We start from the raw sequence: 21,497 nt of genomic DNA on the forward strand, positions 1-21,497 counted from the left end.
GAGGATGCCAAGCCCATTTACACCTAAGGACAGTAAGTACGAAAACTCTTTCTTCCATATGTCATCGGCTCACTAACCTGGTTTCTTATTACTTTGATTCTTATCGTACTTTTGCATGCTCCCGACCTGTACCATTGGTCTAATGGTCTGTACTACTATTCAGTATACAATTCCTCACTCACCACACCATCCCCTCTTTCCTATAGTATTCTCCTCACATTCATTTCTTCTCCAAGATTTAAAACTCATCACCCCCTTTTTCCTTATATCATCACTCTGCTATGGGGCATGTCTTACCGGTTGGTGTGGGGGGCCATGTATGTGCACTGCCTGGGATTTAAACTTATATTGCTCATGTATATCTGACCATATGTTTATGGCATACATCAATGTGGACAGCTTGAGTTAATTTCCTTTTTGACTATTTGAAGTCATGTCAGTGTGAAGATATAGCACACTGTTATGCTGTACATTATGAACGAATTCAGGCACCTGCACGCCCATGCCCTCCACTATGCGCATGTCATATGCACTTTGTATCCTATGCACATTTGTTGGTAATTCTAATTTCTGTTGCACTATTATGTGTTGTGCATGGTTCTCCTGGTCTTTCTACACGAATCTGGGATGTTGATTTCATCACGTCTCCCCCCTTTTCTTTTTTCTTTTTACTTTTTGTAATCCATTGGGGCCCTAATAGCCTCTATACCCCTCCTTTATATTTTTCAGACCACCTTCACAATGTTGACCACGCCAACATAAGATTTATATTATATCTACTTTATTTGACCTTTCGGTCATATTCACCTTATATACTCAAGGTAAATCTTTCCATGGTCCCCATCATGGGCCTAAGTCAAACTCATAGGGAATCACTGTTCCTAGTTATCTCCAACCCTTGGTGTTGTACTCTTGTATTCTTTGCATTAGGTATCACAAATGTTTATACTCTTCTACATGTGAGCGGTCCATGTTGAACCACTGACTGGTCATCGTGGTGCCCTGTCGATTCCTCCAGGCAGCTACTGCTACTATACTCTTCATACTCGTATGGAGCTCCATGCCCTGTCCGGGCTTTGGGAAAATTTGGGCATCCCTCCACACGGTAGCAATACCGTTTTTATCCGAGAGATCGATCCAATCCATTGGTTGGACACAAAGGGTAGGTCGATCCTCATAGAGCTGATATTGAAAGACAGATTTTACAACTGTCGACCTGTGTATATATAGTTGTACAAATGTCTGTTTGAAAGTATATCAAAGCAATTTTGTTTTCCTAGATACACTAGGAGATATGCAACTACACAGATACTTGCTTTACAATTTACTAAACTGCTTTATTTTTCTAGATACACTAGGTGCTCTATATGGTAACTCTGGGTGACCCCTGAGGAAGGGCTTTCACGCCCGAAACGCGTAGGGTCGGTTCCGGTTCCACGATTGCCCTATGTACCTAGGTGTCCACATTTTGGTTCGGTATTCGGTCTGTCAAATGCATGCAATTTTAATGCCCTGTATGTGTATTTGTGTTTCTTCCCATATTGTGTTTTCACTATATGTTTTTCTGTACCAATAAAGTATTTTTTTTTATATAGTATACAGTGTCTAGCGGCATTTATAGTCCCATACCTCAAGGGGAACTCTTTTGTATAACAACTCCTATGAGCACTACCAAACTCATTACTAAATATAACTCCCATCACCAAATAATACGTAAGATCCTGGCCAACAATTGGCACTTTCTAGCAGATGACACTACGGTCTCCAAGTACATCAAACCATACCCAGAGGTGGTATATCGCAAGTCTGCCTCATTAAAAGACAGACTTGTGCATAGCCACCACAAACCTATTGAGGAGGAGGAAGCCACTGGAGCAGTGGGGGGTCTTGGTACATACAGTGTGTTTTTCTCAGATGCATATCCATATACTCCATGTTGGATCTGCCTGCGGTTAAATCCAATGGGCTGGTACTTTCCTCCATCCTTTTTTCTGGTAGGGATTCGGGCGCCAAGCCGGGGGTGGTGAGTTGAGATGTTTTCCCTTTTCTGCTGCCACTGTATTCCCCGAGTCCGCCCCCCTTTCATGGCGGATGTTCAGCGCTCCGACCTGCCTGGCGCCGCCTCTTCCTTGGCGCAGGCGTGGTTAGGACTGCAAGATGGCACCCGCACCGGAAGTGATCAGTTGGAGGTCACGAGGTACCTCATCACTTCCAGTGGGACCACGCATATAAATGCCGAACACAGCGTGGTACAAACAGTACTACATACTACAGTGGCGCTGTTTTTGATACCACCTGATTACAGCGTACAAGGTAAGCCTCTTGCCATTTGGATCTTTCGACCGCACGGCTCTCTGTGGGACTCCTTTTTCTTTTCTTTTCTTTTGTTTGACACGCTATTTTACACCCCTTATTCCTCACGTGGTATTTCCAATATCCAGACTGGGCTCTCTTGGCACTATATGCTCACTTTCTGAGCGTTCCTCTATGCACTCACGTTCAAGGACATTTCCCTTAACTGCTCTTTGCACTGATCCTTTAAAGGCTTTATGTCACACAATGGTATGTTATATTTATTTGCACTGGATGCTGCTTCCGGCATGAACCGCTCCCATATACATAATGTCGGCACTCACTCTGCTCCTCTTCCCAAGTACATACTGCAACTACTGCATTCTCTGGTCATGGTGTCTTTTGCTTTCTTCGATCTTTGGTCACTCTTCTTTTCATTTTCTCCATCACCACTTAGGCCTTGCTGTCGGGGACCCACTTTTTGGCACTTATAGGCCCTTTCCCAATTATTTGTTAGTTTGGGATTATCAGTGATGAGCCTTTCTCTACAATTATTGATTTTTTTAGATATGCTGTGATTCGACATAGCCGGTCCGGTCCCTGTCATTATAGTGAGGTGAGACCTGGCTGGACTTTCTGTCCAGGGTTCATAACCCACTTTTGGATACACGGCGGAGATCCCTGGTATATGGATGCATGTGCAATGTTTCAGATACAATCTTTGGTGAGCCTCAATCCAAACACATCAATAACTATATAATGTTGTAACTATAATGTTTAACTCACTTTATACTGTTTACATTTAGAACCTGTGTTGAGGTCACCAGCTTGTAATGTCCCAGAGGAAGCCTGCTGGCGAAACATGTCGGACATAAGTAGCCCCACTCACACAACTATGGTTCCTTGTATATCATGTATCTTTATGCACTGAATTACCATCACTTATTGTGATTTGTTTTTATGAAGATATTGTAATAAAACTTTCATATTTTACTACTTCTTGTTTGATTATTATTTATCTATCATACACCTAGCAAGCTCCACCTTCAAAATCCCACCCCTTGGTCCACCACCCCCACTAGAGGGTCTCTTTGGGGCTCAATTAGAGTCCGTGGGGTGTGGTATACCTTTACTCTTTCTTTCAATGTTCTATACAGGGATGTGGTGTATGCTTGCTGGGTTTATTGGCAATTCAGGCTTGGCGCTCTCTCTACACATATAGTAATTTGTAATCGTAGACTAATTGGAAGATTAGATTGGGAAAGGAGCAGCTTCTTTATAGTGACAGACGTTATAGGTTTGAAAACTCTGGTGATTTAAAAGTATGCGAATTAAGAAAAAATAGTCATACTTGCCTTGATGGCTGCAGCACTGATCCCAGCTGCATCTGTCCCCTGCTGCCTCCCAAGACTGAGAACTGTGCAATCAAACAGCACTGATTGCTCAGTACTCACTCCTCAGCCTGCATAGAGCTGGTAACTGTCAGTCACTGGCTCTCTGCCCTTCCCCTCCTGTGTTGATGGGGCAGGAGTGGCTAGCTCAGGCTGAGCCAGCTGTCGGTCCAGGGTTCTGGTCAGGATCCTTTCAGAGCCGGACTGGCTCTGTGACGTCAGTTGACATCGGGCTTTAGCCCCGTCAGCTGAAAACAGGTCATGGGAGTGCAGAACGAACTGCACTCCTGTGACCCACAGGAGAAATATAGCCAAAAAGCTTTGGTTATTCTTCTCCTTTTTTAAAGTGAACCTGTTGCCAAAGCAGCATGGTTTCTTTTTAACCTGTCTCTGCAACATCTTTAGGAGACTTGCCTTCCCTTTATATTTCTTGTGAGGAAAAGCCCTTTGTAAGCTCTGGCTCGGTTCAGGTTGGGAGATGAGGACTTTCTCCCCAGCACCGTGTGATGGCACCAGGCCAACATTAAAGGGGTGGGTAGCCCTCCTGGAGAGATGTAGATCTATCTGAACAGCGTAGAAGAGGGTAAAGATCAACAGTGCTCTCCAACACCCCTTTTTTTTTTTTTGTAAAGAAATTAGTTAGGTTTGAAGGGGTCAGTAGTAAGTAATGCAGTGTGCAGAGGTCAGGATTAAGTAACACGCATTTTTCTCACAAGCAAAAATACCCCTCTTCCCCTTGAAAGCTGCTTTTGTTGCATGTGTCTTTTTTTTTTTTTTTTTTTTTTGTCTTTTTAGGAATGGTCTATGCAGTTGGTGGCCATGATGGCAATGAACATTTGGGTAGTATGGAGGTGTTTGATCCACTTACAAATAAATGGATAATAAAGGCATCAATGAATAAAAAAAGGTACTGCAGAACATTACCTTTCCAGAGATGCTATCACTTTACCTTTTTTCAGTTAATCTCTTGATATCCACGATGCCATTTGTGCGTAAGTTCAGCTCTGAACAAAAGCCAATTTTTGACTTTGTACTAATTTTGCAGTATTCAGACAGTATACAAAGTGCAGTTTGGTTAGAAGTTTGAAGGGTATCAACCACCACTTGATAAAACTATGTAATAGTGTTTCTCAACCTTTTTTTTTCTGTCAAGGCACACTTTCAAATTATGGAAAGTCTAGAGGCACCCCATTCTAAAATGTAAAAAATGAAATGAATTTCCTGATCACCCTGGTTGGAAAAAGCTGCTGTAATAAACTGTGTAAATATAAATATCAAATATAAAAATATAAAGTATAAAATAAACCGGCTAGTGGGCTTGCTGCAGCTTCAGAAGTACACCATAATTTTTTTTTTTTTTTTTTTATGGTCATATCCACTAGGTGGCATGTGATTCCAATTTTTTTTTTAAGCCTGTTACAGAACAGCAGAAATTGGGGAAGATTTACAAATCCTACTTGCAAATAACTACTGGGGCCTTTGTTCAAAGGTAACACTTTTAAGGGCTCATTTACTGAATACCTTGAGAAGTGAATATTTGCTTCAGTTATCCAATTAAAGGAAATTCCCATTATTTCACCTGCACCTTGTATGATTTGGAATAAATTGTACGAAGATTCTCAACTTATCTTAGTAAATCAGTCACTTAGAATGCAAAGTTTGGCCACTGTAAATCAGTCACTTAGAATGCAAAGTTTGGCCACTGTACTGCATGTACGGAGTAAATGTCTGTCTTTTGATGATGGTACTTTAAATGTCTTTTGTTGATGGTGCTATGAATATAATATATATGTATACTAATAAAATTGTGCTTTAAATGCATAAAGTATCTTCTGATTTTTTTGATAGGAGGGGGATTGCATTGTCTTCTCTTGGTGGCCCAATATATGCCATTGGTGGGCTGGATGATAACACATGCTTTAATAATGTAGAGCGCTATGATGTGGAATGTGATCGCTGGACTGATGTGGCTCCAATGATTACACCTCGAGGTGGTGTTGGATCGGTTGCAGTTATGGTATGTGAACAGGCATAGGGACAAATATTGTAAGGCAGAAGTATTTATAGCCATTATGGTGGTGGGTGTGTGTGTTTGTTCTCCATCAGGGGTAGGACACTAGGCAGAAAAAAAGTTCTGGCTACGCCTATGGGCAGTCCTGGGGGCTATGCCCTCTCTCTTCCTGCATAGGATGTCCGTTTTTAATCTGCCTAGTCAGGAGTAAGGACCTAGTTCCTTGCTGGGATCTTTGGTCCTGACATAAGTTTTTTTTTTTTTTTTGTAGATAGTTTTTATTAGCTATTTTTTTTCTCCGAATTTTTTTCTTGTGAGATCTACAAGCAACTATGCCAGATCTGGGCGACGGACTGGATGTTTAGATCCAGTGGTCACCCCAGCTGGCCAGCGTGCGCAGACCTTGGCTCCCACTGAACAGGAACTGGCCCCGCGAATTAAACGTCTTGCAAGGTCGCACACGACAGGGTCTAGGCTTGTCGCAGCATTCCTATTTGGTCGACAGCCCCCCCACTTTGGCGGAGAGGGGTCCTGTCAGGAGATGGCGCCCGCCTGTGTTCCTGGTACGGTGGGTGAATGTCCCCCCCCCCCCCCCCTGGCGGATTTTGGAGTGGACACGGGCCCCTCCCTGGGACGGTCAGACCCTCACATTCCTGGGTTCCCCTCTGTCCTATTGCGCAACCCCCCTTCCCCCTCCCCCCCCTTCATGCAGGGGACTGTTTGGGCCTACCTGAGGCTAGGACCTTCTCAGGCTGCATGGGGGGGTCTGGGGGTGCGCAGTTGGCGGCGCTCGGCCGGTCGTGCAAGGGAGGGGCCACGGTCGGTTGTTTTGCCACGCGGGGCAATTTTGCCGTGGATTGTTGCTGGGAATCTAGGTGGGAGTTTCCGGGGGTGGAGCCCTCCCTTCACTTTGGGCAGTTTTCAATGCTAACTCCCTTTTAGGAGAGCTTGCTGCTGCACGGGTATGCATCACCACGGGTAGGTGATGCATATTGGGACAGTGGGTTCTGGGGGTCTCTCTCTCTCTGTTGGGGTCTTCAGGGTGTGCCTGACCTTTTGGGGGTCATTTTTGTCATTTTTTTTTTGCAATTTTTTTCTGGTGCAGTATGGACCCTGCAGATCATGTGTCCCCACCTGACCCCCTCGCAGGGGCTGCAGGGCCTTCCGGATCTCTACTGTCCACCAATGCATTTTCAGCGGTTCTGGAAGCATTTGGGTCCCAGGTGGAGGTGGCCTTGAGAGGGCGAGGTGCGCAGAAACTATCTCCACCTACCCCTACCTCATCTGATGTCTCGGGATTCTGACTCAGCCGCTGCAGACATGGGTCTCCCTGCTGGGTCTGTTACCTCATGCCCTGTCTCCTCCGATAATGAGGATGACCTTTCTACCTCCGCTGTCGCGCAAGATACAGGCGCTGGTGGGTGCACTGGTTGCTTCGGTTGTGTTTGGCACTCAAATGCCATCCGGAGCAGAAATTGTATTTTCCCAGCCTAATTTGCGAACATGCTCATAAAAGAATGGGACTGTCCGAGACGTTCCCCTGGGGTGTCTAAGTGGCTGCTAGGCATTAACCTTTTGAGGAGTCTCTGGTAAAGAAGTGGACTGTACCACCTAAGGTGGACCCACTGGTCTCCAGGCTGAATAAGGCTACCGTTATGCCAGTGGTGGAATCCCTGTCCTCCGAGGACCTGGGGGATAGGATGGCGGAGGCTATGTTAGGATTGCCCTTGCCACGCAGATTCTGCCTGATGGGTGGAGTTCCAACACCGTGACTTGGTGAGGAGCATGTCCCTCCTGCCTTGGGGGAGCTGTTGGACCAGCTGGTGCAGGGCTGCAATTTTTTTTCGATGCTGCGCTGGGCACGGCTGCTTTATTGGGTCACCTGTCGGTTTCGGCAGTGGTTATCCGGCGTATACTAGGCTGAAGTGTTGGTCTGCAGATCAAACTTCTAAGAAGGCCTAAATGGACCTCCCTGTTCAGGGGGTTCGCCTGTCTGGCGCTGCCCCTGGATGACATTATATAAGGATCTCACAGGGGGAAGAGTATTTTTCTTCCACAGGCTAACAAGGGTATGGACCCTCGTTCCAGACGGGTCCCTCCTTTTTCGGCTCACAAACCGTTTCTTCTTCTTTCGGGGACAGTCAATGAGGCGAAGTCCTTCAAGACTTCCGCAGGTGGCTCCAGGCAACCTTGGTCTGGCAAACCAAGATTGTTTGTTTTTTTTCCAGATCTGCGGACAAGGCCTGAAGGTGCATTCTCAACCTTCGGAAGTTGTCCCTGGTCACATCCATGAGACTGGACTATCTGAGCCTGACTTTGGACTCGTCCTCAGCCAGTGTGTTTCTCCCTCCGGGAAGACTCTTGAATCTCCAGGCTGCTGCAATCTTTTACAGGGGAGTTATTCCACATTACAGTATATTTGCAAGTGTTCCTGAACTAAAGTGCATCTGGAACGTATTCACAGCGCTTCATTTTTTCCACATTTTGTCATGTTCGTTTTATTCCAAAATGGATTAAATTCAATATTTTCCTCAAAATTCTACAAACAATACCCCATGATGATGCTGTGATAGATGTTTGTTTGAAATCTTTGCAAATGTATTAAAAATGAAAAAAAATACATGTGCATAAGCATTCACAGCCTTTGCTCAATACTTTGTTGAAGCACCTTTGGCACCAATTACAGCCTCAAGTGCTTTTGAGTAAGATGCTACAAGCTTGCAGCACCTTTTTTTTTTTTTTTTTTGGGGCAGTTTCTCCCATTCTTTGCAGGAGCTCTTAAGCTCCATCCGGTTAGATGGGGAAAGTCAGTGCATAGCCATTTTCAGATCTCTCCAGAGATGTTCAGTCAGGTTCAAGTCTGGGCCAGGCAAGGACATTCAGAGAGTTGTCCTGTAGCCACTCCTTTGTTATCTTGGCTGTGTGCCTAGGGTCGTTGTACTGTTGGAAGATGAACCTTCACCCCAGTCTGATGTCCAGAGCAGTCTAGAGCAGGTTTTCATCAAGGATGTCTCTGTACATTTCTTCATTCATCTTTCCCTTGATCATGACTAGTCTCCCAGTTCCTGCCCCTTCAAAACACCTCAACAGCATGATGCTGCCACCACTATCCTTCACTGTAGGGATGGTATTGGCCAGGTGATGAGCGATGCCTTTTTTCCTCCAGACATGACGCTTGCCATTCAGGCCCAAGAGTTAAATCTTTGTTTCATTAGACCAAAGAATTTGTTTCTCATGGTCAGTCTTTCAGGTGCCTTTTTGGCAAACTCCAGGCGGGCTGCCATATGCCTTCTTACTGAGGAGTGGATTCCGTCTGGCCACTCTACCATACAGGCCTGATTGGTGTTCTTCTGGAAAGTTCTCCTCTCTCCACAGAGAAACGCTGGAGCTCTGTCAGAGTGACCAAGGCCCTTTTTCCCCCTGATGGGTCAGTTTGACTGGGTGACCCACTCTAGGAAGAGTCCTGGTGGTCCCAGACTACTTCCATTTACTGATGGAGGCCACTGTGCTCATTGGGACCTTCAGTGCTGCAGAAATTGTTTTGTACCCTTCCCCAGATCTGTACCTCGATACAATCCTGTCTCTCAAGGTTTACAGACAATTCCTTGGACTTCATGTGCTCTGACATGCACTGTTAACTGTGTGTTCTTAATATAGACAGGTGTGTGCCTTTTTCCAAATCAACTGAATTTACCACAGGTGCACTCCCAAGTTGTAGAAACATCTCAAGGATTTCCGGATGCACTGTATATTTTCATATTCTACTTCAAATTTCCCAAAGCTTGCCCAGCATACAAAGAAGCAACTGTCTGACCCAGCTGCACCCCATACCCTACAGAGATGCTGCACCTGATCAAGCTTTTCCTTGTGACTAGCCATATCCTTGCCAGTGTAACATGAGACTCCTTGGCCCAATGAAGTTACACCTTGACTGGAAAAAGGACACATTTTCCCTGTGGGCTATGCTCCTTTGGAAATGGTGCTTAAACAAAATACGGTCACTCTGGCATACTGAAGGAGTGTGTGACCCTTGGCAAAATTCTGATGCCCCAAAAATAGTCCCCAATTGTAGCCCACTCCTAGAGGGCATCTTATAGAAGTGTTAATGTCTGAATTGAGGGGGCATCAGACTATAGGACTTTGTTTTCCACAAACATAACCTCCAAGTCTAGTCTTTACTTTGAATTGCGGTCTCTGAGTGCACTGAGCTATTGTGCCCAGACATACACACACACTTGAGAATTCACATTATGGCTTTTCCAGCTGAATGCAGTGTTTTTTTTTTTTTTTTTTAGCTTTCTAGAAGGAATGAGTCGAAGCGGCACATGCCACATCACCAGTATAGGTTTGTGAAAATGAAATTGATTTAAAACCTGTTTTTCCATACTTTTTGTAATGCTGTGTTGAAGGGTACTGTGATGGCTGTGGTTGCATTCAGAACTCTACATTTCTTTATATAGCTCTGTATATATAGCCTTAATGGCAAACCTGGGAAGTTGTATATGCTGAACTATTTAGAAAATACTGCATAAATATCCTTTAGGTCGCTTATTTGGACAAGAGTAACCATATATATGTGTGTGTGTGTGTGTGTGTGTGTGTGTATATATGTATGTGTATAAACACTTTTTAATCAGAGTATGGCATAAATTCAAACGCCTGGGATATTGATCTGGTCTGTTAAGTAGCAGAGGGGGTTGTTTCAGCTGCTTTGTTTTCCATCTAGTGCACCTGTTTTCATTACCACCAATGAGACCACCTCCAAAACAATAAATGGTTTTACAGGTAGAGGTTACTGACATTTTTGTTCCCTACTCATTTTTTCTGACTTTCACTAGTTTTGCATTTGGCTAGGGTCAGTGTCACTACAGGTAGCATGAGGCGATACATGGACCCTATAGAGGTTGCACAGGCAGTCCAACTCCTCCAGGATGGCACATCAATACGTGCCATTGCCAGAAGGTTTGCTGTGTCTCCCAGCAGAGTCTCGCCCGCATGAAGGGGATTCCAGGACACAGGCAGTTACTCTTAGAGAGCTGAACAGGGCTGTAAAACGACCCTAACCCTTCAGCAGGACTGGTATCTGCTCCTTTGCAAGGAGGAACAAGATGAGCACTACCAAAGCCCTACAAAATGACCTCCAGCAGGCCACTGGTGTAAATGTCTTAGACCAAACAATCACAAAAGGACTTCATGAGGGTGGCCTGAGGGCCCGACTTCCTCTAGTGGGCCCTGTGCTTACTGCCCGGCACCGTGGAGCTTGATTACCATTTGCCATTGAATACTAGAATTGGCAGGTCTGCCAATGGCACCCTGTTTTTCCAGATGAGCAGGTTCACCCTGAGCACATGTGACAGAGGTGAAAGGGTCAGGAGAATGCAGAGAACAACATTATGCCGCCTGTAACATCGTTCAGCATGACCGTTTTCGTGGTGGGTCAGTGATGGTCTGGGGATGCATATCCATGGAGGGACGCACAGATCTCTACAGGCTGCACGACAATGCCCCGCCTCATGTAGTGAGAGTATGCAGCCAGTTCCTGGAGGATGTAGAAATAGATACCATTGAATGGCCCCCACGCTCTCCTGGCCTAAATCCAATAGGTCACCTATGGAATATTTTTTTGGTCCATCTGACGCAGCCAGGTTGCACCTCAGTCTGTATTCTATTTTTATTTTTTGTGATCAGTGCAAAATACAGTATTCCATAGCATCAAATTGTAATTGATTATTTTACTTTTCCCCTTTTTTTTCCTTTTCAGTACTGAATAAACACACATTTCTACTATTTCTAGGTAAAAGTTAAAATGTATGTCTCGGGCATAACTCAGATTTGCCACCAAACCTTTTACCTTCTTTCTTTAGTAAGAGCTTGCAAAATGTTTGCAGGATAAGCTGCTGAAGCTCTGTTCCTATTGACGTAGGCACTCCCAACAGAACTACATCTCCAAAAAAACCCTTTCCATATACAGTGTATTACCAGGTTGTGGGAATCGGGGCCAGCAGCATTGTTTTTGGGGGAAAAAAATTGTTTGCACATGGAAAGGTTGATGGAGGGTAAGGGAAAAGATGAAGGCATGTAGTCCTGCAGGCGGAGAGGACAACTCTGATTGTGATTTCAATGCAGCAGAGACATTGTGTTGTCAGCCCAAACAGTATGTTAAGCGCACATTAGATTTCTGGCACATCCAATGTGTGTTTCTCTTGATTGGCAGTATTTTTAAAAGCATAAAATGTAGGAAATATATTGTGTGTGTGTTGTTTTTTTTTTTTTTTTTCTTCTTCTTCTTAGGACTTTGCCACTATTTCAGTGAAATAAAGAACCATTAGAAAGCAGTACATTTTATCATGCATATTTTTGTACTATATTTTAAGTGTTTTTTTGTTAACTTTTAGAACCATGTATATGCTGTTGGAGGGAATGATGGTGTTGCCTCCCTCTCAAGTGTGGAGAGGTATGACCCTCATCTGGATAAATGGGTGGACATTAAAGAGATGGGCCAAAGAAGAGCAGGCACTGGAGTGAGTGAGTTACACGGCTGTCTCTATGTTGTAGGTGAGTGTTGGAACTGGGCAATGATTTTGTATTGGAGGGCTAAAATAATTTGATGTTGCATGTGACCCTAAGGCTCCATGTATACGGGACGTTGTTAAAAGTCCCTTTGAATGCTGGAATTTTTAGGACGTTTGAAACGTCCGTTCGGTCGCGTTTGTACCCGCGTTTAGCGGGCGTTTAGCGGCGTTTGCGTTTAGAACCGTTCCTAGAGGTCAAAAAAAAATATTCCCCTTTAAAATGGAAAAACGCGAACGCTAAACGCGGGTCATCGCGTTCGGACGCGTTTGTGCGTTTGAAACGCCGGGAAACACACGTTTGAACGCATATAATTGCGTTCTAAAAAAAAGTCCCTGAACGCAACTGCCTGCAAATTACTGTAAACGACCTGGTGTACATGGACAGATAAGATAAAATGTAGATGGGTTCAGGGGCTTCTGAAAAAAACGCCCAACTGCTCCTAAACGGCCATTTCCAGCGTCCCGTGTACATGGACCCGTGTACATGGACCCTAAAAGTGTATAGGATGGGGACCAAACATGGAAATTTGTTTTTTGGTGGACATTTTAAAAAAAAAATAAAAAAATACCCAGACCATCAAAGTACCCTATATAGGAACTGTCTGGGGTGGAAATCTATCCAATATTCAGCAAATCAGTGTAATACATTCTGTGTACTTCTCTATCTTAGTGTGGCCAAATGCCATGCCATTAATAACCGCAAAGTATACCATATCCTAACCATGCTGAAGCTTGACTGCTTTTCCTGCACATTCCTGTTGGTAAGTGAGGCTGCCCTTCATATTTATGAAGGGGAGAAGTTTAGTAGCAAGTTCTGACATTACCTCAAAGTATCAGAGCTTTGTTTACTCACATCTGACACAGGACAAGATGTTCCAGCTTAAAAATAACTGCAGTGCGGTCTGCACCGAAGTGGCGTGCGGCTTCTCCACCCGACGCACGTTTCTTCTCAACAGATGTCCACTTGGATTGGATGGTAGCACGCATCATCACAGTTAATCTCTTAAGGTCTTAAGGGAGGAGCTTCCGGTGACGAACACAGACTCCGGATGTCTTTCTTTTTCAGCTCTTCAGAAAAACACAAACTGAACTTCTCAAAGTAAAAAAAACGGCAATATCAATTGCGCGAGAACACAAGTGTTTTATAAGACAACACCTTACTTTAATATACAAAAAGGTAAAAAATTAACTATTATTAAAAAAAGGGGAATCAAAAAAAAAAGGGGGAATCGATAATTCCCAAAAATTTGTTTAAAAAACGAAATCAAAAATATATCACAATTCTCTATATTTCAACAGGAACTACTTACTCCCCTTTTCATTTTACACAAATGGGTACAAAATATATATAAAGGAAGACACCAAAATTCCCTCCAAATAAAAAATGTGTGTGAAATGTATGTAGTGGATATGCGCAATCAGTTCAAATCAGTGGAAGAAATGTATAATGCCAATGGGTATTTAATTATTGTTGATAAATGCTTTATATCCCATTCCATGTTCAGTCCCAAAGGCCTGTAGCATTTTAAGTCATATCAGCTGTGTCTCTCTTCTTGAAATGGTTCTCTTCAAGTTACTCCCTCTCCAGTGAGGTTTGTATTTATCGATGGCAATCACCCGCATTATACTGCCCTCTACAGGAGTAGGACTAGACAGGAAAGAAAACGTTCTGGCCACACCCTAGGGGCAGTCCCAGAGGGTATATCCTCTCACTTCCTGCTACAGCAAATCAGTTATGTCACAAAGCAGTGTTTAGAGAATTTAATCCAACCCAACTCAAAAACAGAGGGGCGGGTACTACGTCTGTCAATGAGCTTAAGAGAAAAGGATTTTACGGTAAGATTTTACAAAAATCCATTTTTCTGTCGCTCATTGACAGACGTAGTCCTCCTTGATTAATATCAACTCGGGACGTCCCAAAGCAGTGCCACAAATGAGGGGTGGGAAAATGGAAATCAAAATCCAATCTAGAAGGCCCAACCGGTGCCAACTAGAAGTTTTAAAGGCTCATCAATCACACGGTGAGACTCAACTGAAATTCCAACGGAAAAAAACCCTCGAGGTAGACCACCGGTCTCCTCAAATTGCGGCCTGCAAAACCTTGCGGCCAAATGAGGCATCCGACGATGCCATCACATCAACTTTATAAAATTTTGTAAAGGTATGAACCGACGACCAGGTAGCCGCCTTGCACACCTGGACCACTGACGCCGCCTGATGGCGGTAGGCCCAGGAAGTACTGAGCGCTCGAGTGGAGTGCGCCTTAACAGGGAACAGAGGATTCCGACCCTTAATAGAATAAGCCTGTACCACCGTCTGTCTAATCCATTTGGAGATAGTCGCGGCAGATGCAGGAAACCCCTTTCTGGGGCCATCCGTGATCACAAAAAGTGAATCCATCTTACGGAATGATTCCGTAGTCTTCAGGTATACCCTGATTGCCCGAACCACATCCAAGGAATGCAACGCATATTCCTGAGGATGATTGGGCTTAGGACACAAGGAAGGTAGCACAATATCTTCATTCAGAGGAAAATCTGAAACCACCTTAGGAAGAAAGGATGGCTTCGGATGAAGAACTACCTTATCCCTATGAACCACTAGATATGGGGAATGGCATGATAATGCAGCCAGTTCTGACACCCTGCGTGCAGAAGTGATAGCCACCAAGAAGGCCACCTTCTGGGATAATGTAAGCAAGGGAATCTCCCTGATATTTTCAAAGGGAGGTTTCTGAAGAACCGACAAACACCAAATTAAGATCCCAGGGCGGTAAGGGCGCGCGCACTGGCGGAGCCAAGTGCCGCACCCCCTGGACACCAAGGAATGAGTAGCCCAAGCCTTTTGAAAGAAGATTGCTAATGCTGAAACCTGACCCTTGATAGTGCTCAAGGATAGTTTCTGCTCAACCCCTTTTGCAGAAAAGCCAAGATTCGGGTCACCGAATAGGTTCGTGGGGGAAATTCCAAAGATTCACACCACGCGATACAAGTCTTCCATGTGCGATAATAGACTTTGCTGGAAGTCGCTTTCCTTGCTTTAATTAGAGTAGGAATAACTGAAGCGGACAACCCTCTGTCCTTCAGTACCTGGGTCTCAATAGTCAGGCCATTAAAACCAGCGACTGTAAAGCATGATGGAAGATCGGTCCTTGAGACCGCAGATCCTCCCTGAGAGGAAGTCTCCAAGGGGCGTCCGCGACTAGCCTGTCCAAGTCGGCGTACCCGGCTTGACGAGGCCAGCTCGGAATTTCCAGGATAACTGGAGTTCCCTCCACCTCTATCCTGCGGAGAAATCTCAGCAGCAATTTGAGGGGGGAAGACATATAGTAGCTGATACTGCCTTTACAGGCCTTTCAGCGCGTCTGCTGCGTCCGCTAGAGGATCGCGGGTGCGAGCCCTGTTGAGCCAACCTACCAACAGATCCATATCCGGGGTGCCCCAATGAAGGGACAGCTGGTGAAATACCTCTGGATGAAGAGACTATTCCTCTTGATCCAGAATCTGACGGCTGAAATAATCTGCCTGTCCACCCCCGTGATAAATATCGCGGAGAGAACTGGAACAACTGTTCCCCCAATAAGAATGTTGGCCACTTCTATGGCCGCCAGGGCACTCTTTGTGCCCCTTGGTGATCGACCTAAGTCATGACCGTGGCATAGTCCGATTGGATCCGAACCGGGCTGCCCTGGAGCTGCTCGGTCCAGTAAATCAGACAAAGTCTGATCGCTCTCAGTTCCAACACATTTATCGGTAACCTGGAATTTATCAGAAGAAATGACTTCCCCTGGCTGAGCATCGGAGACCAAAGCCACCAGACCAGAGCCTCCCTGGTCCGCTCACTCAATCGGATCCGATTGTACAGGGAATCGGGATTCCGATTCCATATGAGAAGAATCTCCTCTTTGGAGAATTCGGGTATGAGACTGGGCAAACGGTACTGCCTCTAAGGAGGCGACCATCAATCCCAGCCAGTTGACGGACAGCAACATCCGAATCATTGACTGAATCTTCTGGAGTTTCTCCGCATGGAGAAACACTCTTGCCAGGGATGTATCCAAAATTAGGCCCAGATAGTTCAGTCTCCTGGTGGGAACCAGGGATGATCTTTGGGAAAAGCAACGAAAACGCTGATGTCCTGCGAAGATGGGGATATAAGGATAGGCATCCTAAATGTCTATGGACGCCAGGAAATCCCCCTGATGCAGGGAGGCCACCACTGTATGGATGGACTCCATCTCTTCCAAGACCAGAATTGGACGCACCTAGCCCTTTTTCCTGGGCATTGTGAACAAGTTCGACTAGAACTCCTCCAAGGAATGGGAACTACCACTGCTTGTTTGTATCAAGCTGTCCCCCGCAAAGCTTTTAAGCAACCCGGGGATGTCGACTATTGGAAGGGAAGAATCGCACCGGTGGAAGTGTTCGAAACTCGATCTTGTATCCCGACCATATGACCTTGCGAACCCCTTTATCCGGGATTCTGGAAAGCCCTGGATCCGGAAACCGGTGAAGACGTCCCCCCCACCCTAGAGATGGGTGGGGCCCATTCTGTCAATCCAACGGGAGAACAGTGGCTTTATTTAGTCTGGAAATCGGTGAGTCCACTATTGGTGGTACCGTCCATCTTTGTAATGAGGGATTCCTCAAAATGATAGCGCCTAGCCATGCGTTTGGAAATAGCAGGGCTCATTTACGGACGACCCTATTTGGGCAAGGGAAACCCTTCACCATTTTGGTAGGCTTGCTAGTACCAAAAAAGGAATAGGAGTCTCAGCTACCTCTGCCGGTGTAATCTCAAGATTTAAGGTTTCCCGGACAGACACAACTAGTGCTTCCACCAACGCTTCTTGTGCTATGGCGGAGGCAGAAGCGTCCTCCTTACTGTCTGAGGAGACCGTACCTGAGACAACAACCCCAGAAAAGGGACTGCAATGACCAGCTCAGAATCCGTATCTGAGGTATCCGATGACATGGGGGTAGGCGGGGGTCGCTCTTCTTGACCCCCGTCCCTGACAGGCTACCTCCACCCGGGATACCAAAGACTCCAAAACTGCTGATAATGCATCATCACAAGTGGGGTACTGGAGGGTCCTGCGGCCACCCTGAGGGGATCAGGTGGGGATACATGTGTGGCAGGGTTCATGTAACAAGACACTTGCCAGCAAACACAAAAAAATTAATTGCAAGAAAAAAAACTTTTTTTTTTTTTTTTTTTTAACTTGGTCCCCCAGCGCAGTAGCGCCCCTCAGTCTACCTGCTTGGACCCCTGAGAGAGAGAGAGAGAGACCCCAAGGCTCACCTGATGCACAGAAGTTTCTTATCAACCTGCTTCCAGCACTGTCTGTTACAGACAGGAAGTCTTTGGCTTGCTTTCCCTGGGCCAAGGAGGCGGCTCCGCCCCTTTACACGCCTTCCGGCGCCTCCCAATTACTCCACGAGGTGTTTGGTCACCTCAAACATGGCCGCCCCCATGCTGGAGACACGAGGCTACGCCAATATGGCGGCCTCGTGCGATCTGCAGGAAAATGGCGGCGGCCTGTGTAGGATAGCGGCGGCTTGCAAGTTAGCAGCGGCCTGCGGGATGTGTGCATTCGGCCTGTGCGGCCTGCGGAAGTGCCTCGGCCTGCGGGAGGTGTCCTCAGCCTGCGGGAGGCTGTGCCGCCTGTGGAAGTGACCGGCTTTCTGGAGGGATGGCGATCTGTGGCTGCAGTAACTCGGGCATAGGCATCGGCCTGTGTACACACTAGACAGGTAGGATGCCTCTATACCTCAATAGTAATGCCTTTTAGTAGTCTGCCACTGACTTCAGTCACCCTTACAGTCATATAGTGACTTTAGATAGTCCGCTCCCAAACCAAGCCGCCTGGTTTCTATTCACAAAAATCACACTCAAATTGGGGGATCTGTGACCTGTTATAGAATAGAGGGGAGACCCAGAAACTGAGTGTCCGACCATCCCAGAGAGGGGCCCGCGTCCACCAACAAACCCAACAGGGGGAGAGGGGGAACATTCAACTCACCATACCGGAACCAGGCGGGCGCCAACTCCTGACAGAACCCCTCTCCACCGGGGTGGGGGGGCTGTCGACCAATACGGACGCCGTTACTCTGTTGGTCATTGGCGTCCAGGCGAGACGTTTAACTCGCAGGGTCAGTCCCCGTCCAGTGGGACTATGTCGCGGCCGACCCAGCGCGGAGCTATGGCCTGCACGCGCTCGTAGGCTGAACTGGGGTGACCACTGGATCTCAACATCCAGCCCGTCGCCCAGTTTCAGCATACTTGCTTGAAGATCTCACAGGAACACTGGAGAAAAAAAGCGGTCTAAAAAAAAGTATTTCTAAAAAAAAAATCCTGCCAGGACCGAAGATCCTAGCAAGGAATCTAGGTTCTTACTCCTAACTAGACAGAAAAAAACTGATTTGCTGTAGCAGGAAGTGAGAAGATATACCCTCTGGGACTGTCCCTAGGGTGTGGCCAGAACGTTTTCTTTCCTGTCTAGTCCTACTCCTGTAGAGGGCAGTATAACCCGAGTTGATATTAATCAAGGAGGACTACGTCTGTCAATGAGCGACAGAGAAAAAATGTTTTGAGACTGTGTCCAGTAAAACCTTTCCTAATGTTGGTCAAATGCTCTCCAACTCTAATATTTAATGTGCGGATCGTTCTTCCAACATATTGGAAGCCGCATCCACACTGAAGGAGATATACAACACCTTTTGTGTGACAAATTATGAAACTCTTAATCGCATATTCCTTATCAGTAACATTAGACTTAAATTTAGAAGTTTTAATGGTCTTCGAATTGGTGCAGACTTTGCATTTTCTACAAGGAAAAAACATTACATTACCAAACCTCATAGGTTGGGTGGGTCTTTCTATGGGATTTGGAGCTATTAAGTCTTTTAAATTACGCGCTCTTTTGTATACAACATTTGGTCTGTCCGGAAGGGTAGGCCCTAAAATCCTGTCTGCCTTCAAGACATTCCAATGCTTTTGAATGGTCTTATTTGACCCATCTATATTGATTGGAAAATGTAGTTACAAAGGCTGTACCAAACCTAGAGTTGTTCTTTCCTGTACTTTTTTTTTTTTTTTTTTTAGGAATCAATAGGTCTTGTTGGTCCAAACTTTTTCTATTTGTTCTATGTCCTTTTCCAAGGACATAGAATTGTAACCATTTTGCAAGAACCTATTTTTCAAAACATTCGCTTGACTCTTAACCACTTACCGGCCACCTATTTACGTCGGCTGTTTAAAGCTAAATACCGGGGCTGCTGCCATAACCCCCGTATTTAAACGGCAGGCGGTTGGGATTCGCCACGGGTTCATCCTTCCGGTGCGGAGAAAGAGGTGCCCCCGCCCCCTCCCGCCGCGTCCTGGCCGTTTTTCCTGCTTACCAGACCCGCCAGGAGCGGGAAAAACTATCCAGTCCAGGATCCTCTTAGACAGGAAGTTGAGTGAGGGCAAGCTGGCCCTCATTTGACTCTATGGTCTTGGAGGAATGGAGCGACGTCAAACGTCATTGCCTAGCAACCGGTTTAAAGGGCTGTTTTTTTTTTGGGGGGGGGGGGGTTTAGTGTACTTGTGAGGTCTGAGGTCTTTTTGACCCTAGATCTCACAAATAGGTCCTGTCATGCCTATTTCTATTACAAGGAATGTTTACATTCCTTGTAATAGGAATTAAAATGATCACATTTTTTTTTTTTTTAAACTGTGTAAAAATAAAAAAATAAATAGGAAAAAAAATTAAAGCGCCCTGTCCCTGTTAGCTCGTGGGGTAGAAGCGAACGCATTACGGAAGCCCTGCCCACATATGTAAACTGTGTTCAAACCACACATGTGAGGTATCACCGCGATCCTTAGAGCGAGATCAATAATTTGAGCCCTAGACCTCCTCTGTAACTCTAAGCTGGTAACATGTAGAAAATTTTAAAATGTCACCTATGGGGATTTTTAAGTACCAAAGTTTGTCGCCATTCCGCAAGCGTGCGCAATTTAAAAGCATGACATGTTGGGTATCTATTTACTCGGTGTAACATTCTTTCACATTATGGAAAAATTGGCCTAATTTTACTGTTTCATTATTTTTTAATTTGAAAAAGTGAATTATTTCCAAAAAGAATTGCGTTTGGAAGACCGCTGCACAAATACATTGTGATAAAAAAAATATTGCAACGATCTCCATTTTATTCTCTAGGGCAGGCATCACTAAATGGCGGACCGGGGTCCGGATCCAGACCCAGTTAATGTCTCATCCGGACCCCTGCGGTCCCACCCTTTAGAGTCGTTCTGCCCACAGCCATCACCACTGCCAGTCTCACAGAGCCAACAGCTGGAGGCAGGACAGCTATAGACAGAGGACAGGGGCTATCCAAGTTAACAAGCAGGTGATTGGTTGCGAGGATACAGGGCGGTCATCGCACAAACATGAGATTCGGACCTCTGCTGGAAGAATATTTTATTGACTGGACCTTTGTAAATTTTAATTCATTACCCCTGCTCTAGGGTCTCTGCTAAAAAAAAAAAATATATAATGTTTGGGGGTTCTAAGTAGTTTTCCAGCAAAAAAAAAAAAATGATTTTAACTTGTAAACACCAAGTGTCAAAAATAGGCCCGGTCCTTAAGTGGTTAAAGTCATCTTTATTGCTGCAATTCCTGCAAATGCGTCTGAACTGTCCCTTGGGTACCACTTTTAGCCAGGTTGGATGGTGACAGGGGTCTAATGAAATAAACCTGTTTTTGTCAGTGGGTTTAAAATGTTTGTCGCAAACCCTGTACCATCCCTAGATATGACTAAATCCAAAAACTTAATAGTAGACCGGCTAAAGTTGTAGGTAAACCTAATGCCCCAGTCAATACAAATCAGGTTCTTCATATATCTATGCAAGACTTTAATGTCACTCTTAACGTCGAGTACAGAAATCCTATTCACTTTAGAAAGTAATTGGTCAATTCATAGCAATGTATCACTTTTTTTTTAGTTAAATTTAATTTGAGTTTATGATCTGTGTGCACTAATGTATTTACTATGTATGTTACCTGAAGGTGGATTTGATGACAATGCCCCTCTTAGTTCTGTAGAGAAATATGATCCTCATACCAACAGATGGGAGTATGTTGCAGAACTAAGTACACCGAGAGGAGGGGTCGGCATTGCATCGCTGATGGGAAAAATATATGCAGTTGGAGGTCATAATGGAAATGCATATCTGAATACTGTGGAGTGC

General features: G+C 45.3%; 1 protein-coding gene across 1 annotated transcript in view; it reads left to right on the forward strand.

Moving 5' to 3' along the window:
- KLHL8 (kelch like family member 8) overlaps positions 1–21,497 on the forward strand; it is a 191,314-nt gene that overhangs the window by 151,809 nt on the left and 18,008 nt on the right. Inside the window, exons 6-9 of the mRNA XM_082260853.1 lie at positions 4,479–4,590; positions 5,532–5,700; positions 12,090–12,249; positions 21,316–21,497. The exon at positions 21,316–21,497 is cut by the window's right edge and continues 20 nt beyond it. Coding sequence (XP_082116979.1) covers positions 4,479–4,590; positions 5,532–5,700; positions 12,090–12,249; positions 21,316–21,497 — 623 coding nt within the window. The remainder of the gene's footprint in view (positions 1–4,478; positions 4,591–5,531; positions 5,701–12,089; positions 12,250–21,315) is intronic.

Source organism: Pelophylax lessonae, assembly GCF_965119305.1.
Source record: "Pelophylax lessonae genome assembly, chromosome: 1".
Taxonomy (NCBI): Eukaryota; Metazoa; Chordata; class Amphibia; order Anura; family Ranidae; genus Pelophylax; species Pelophylax lessonae.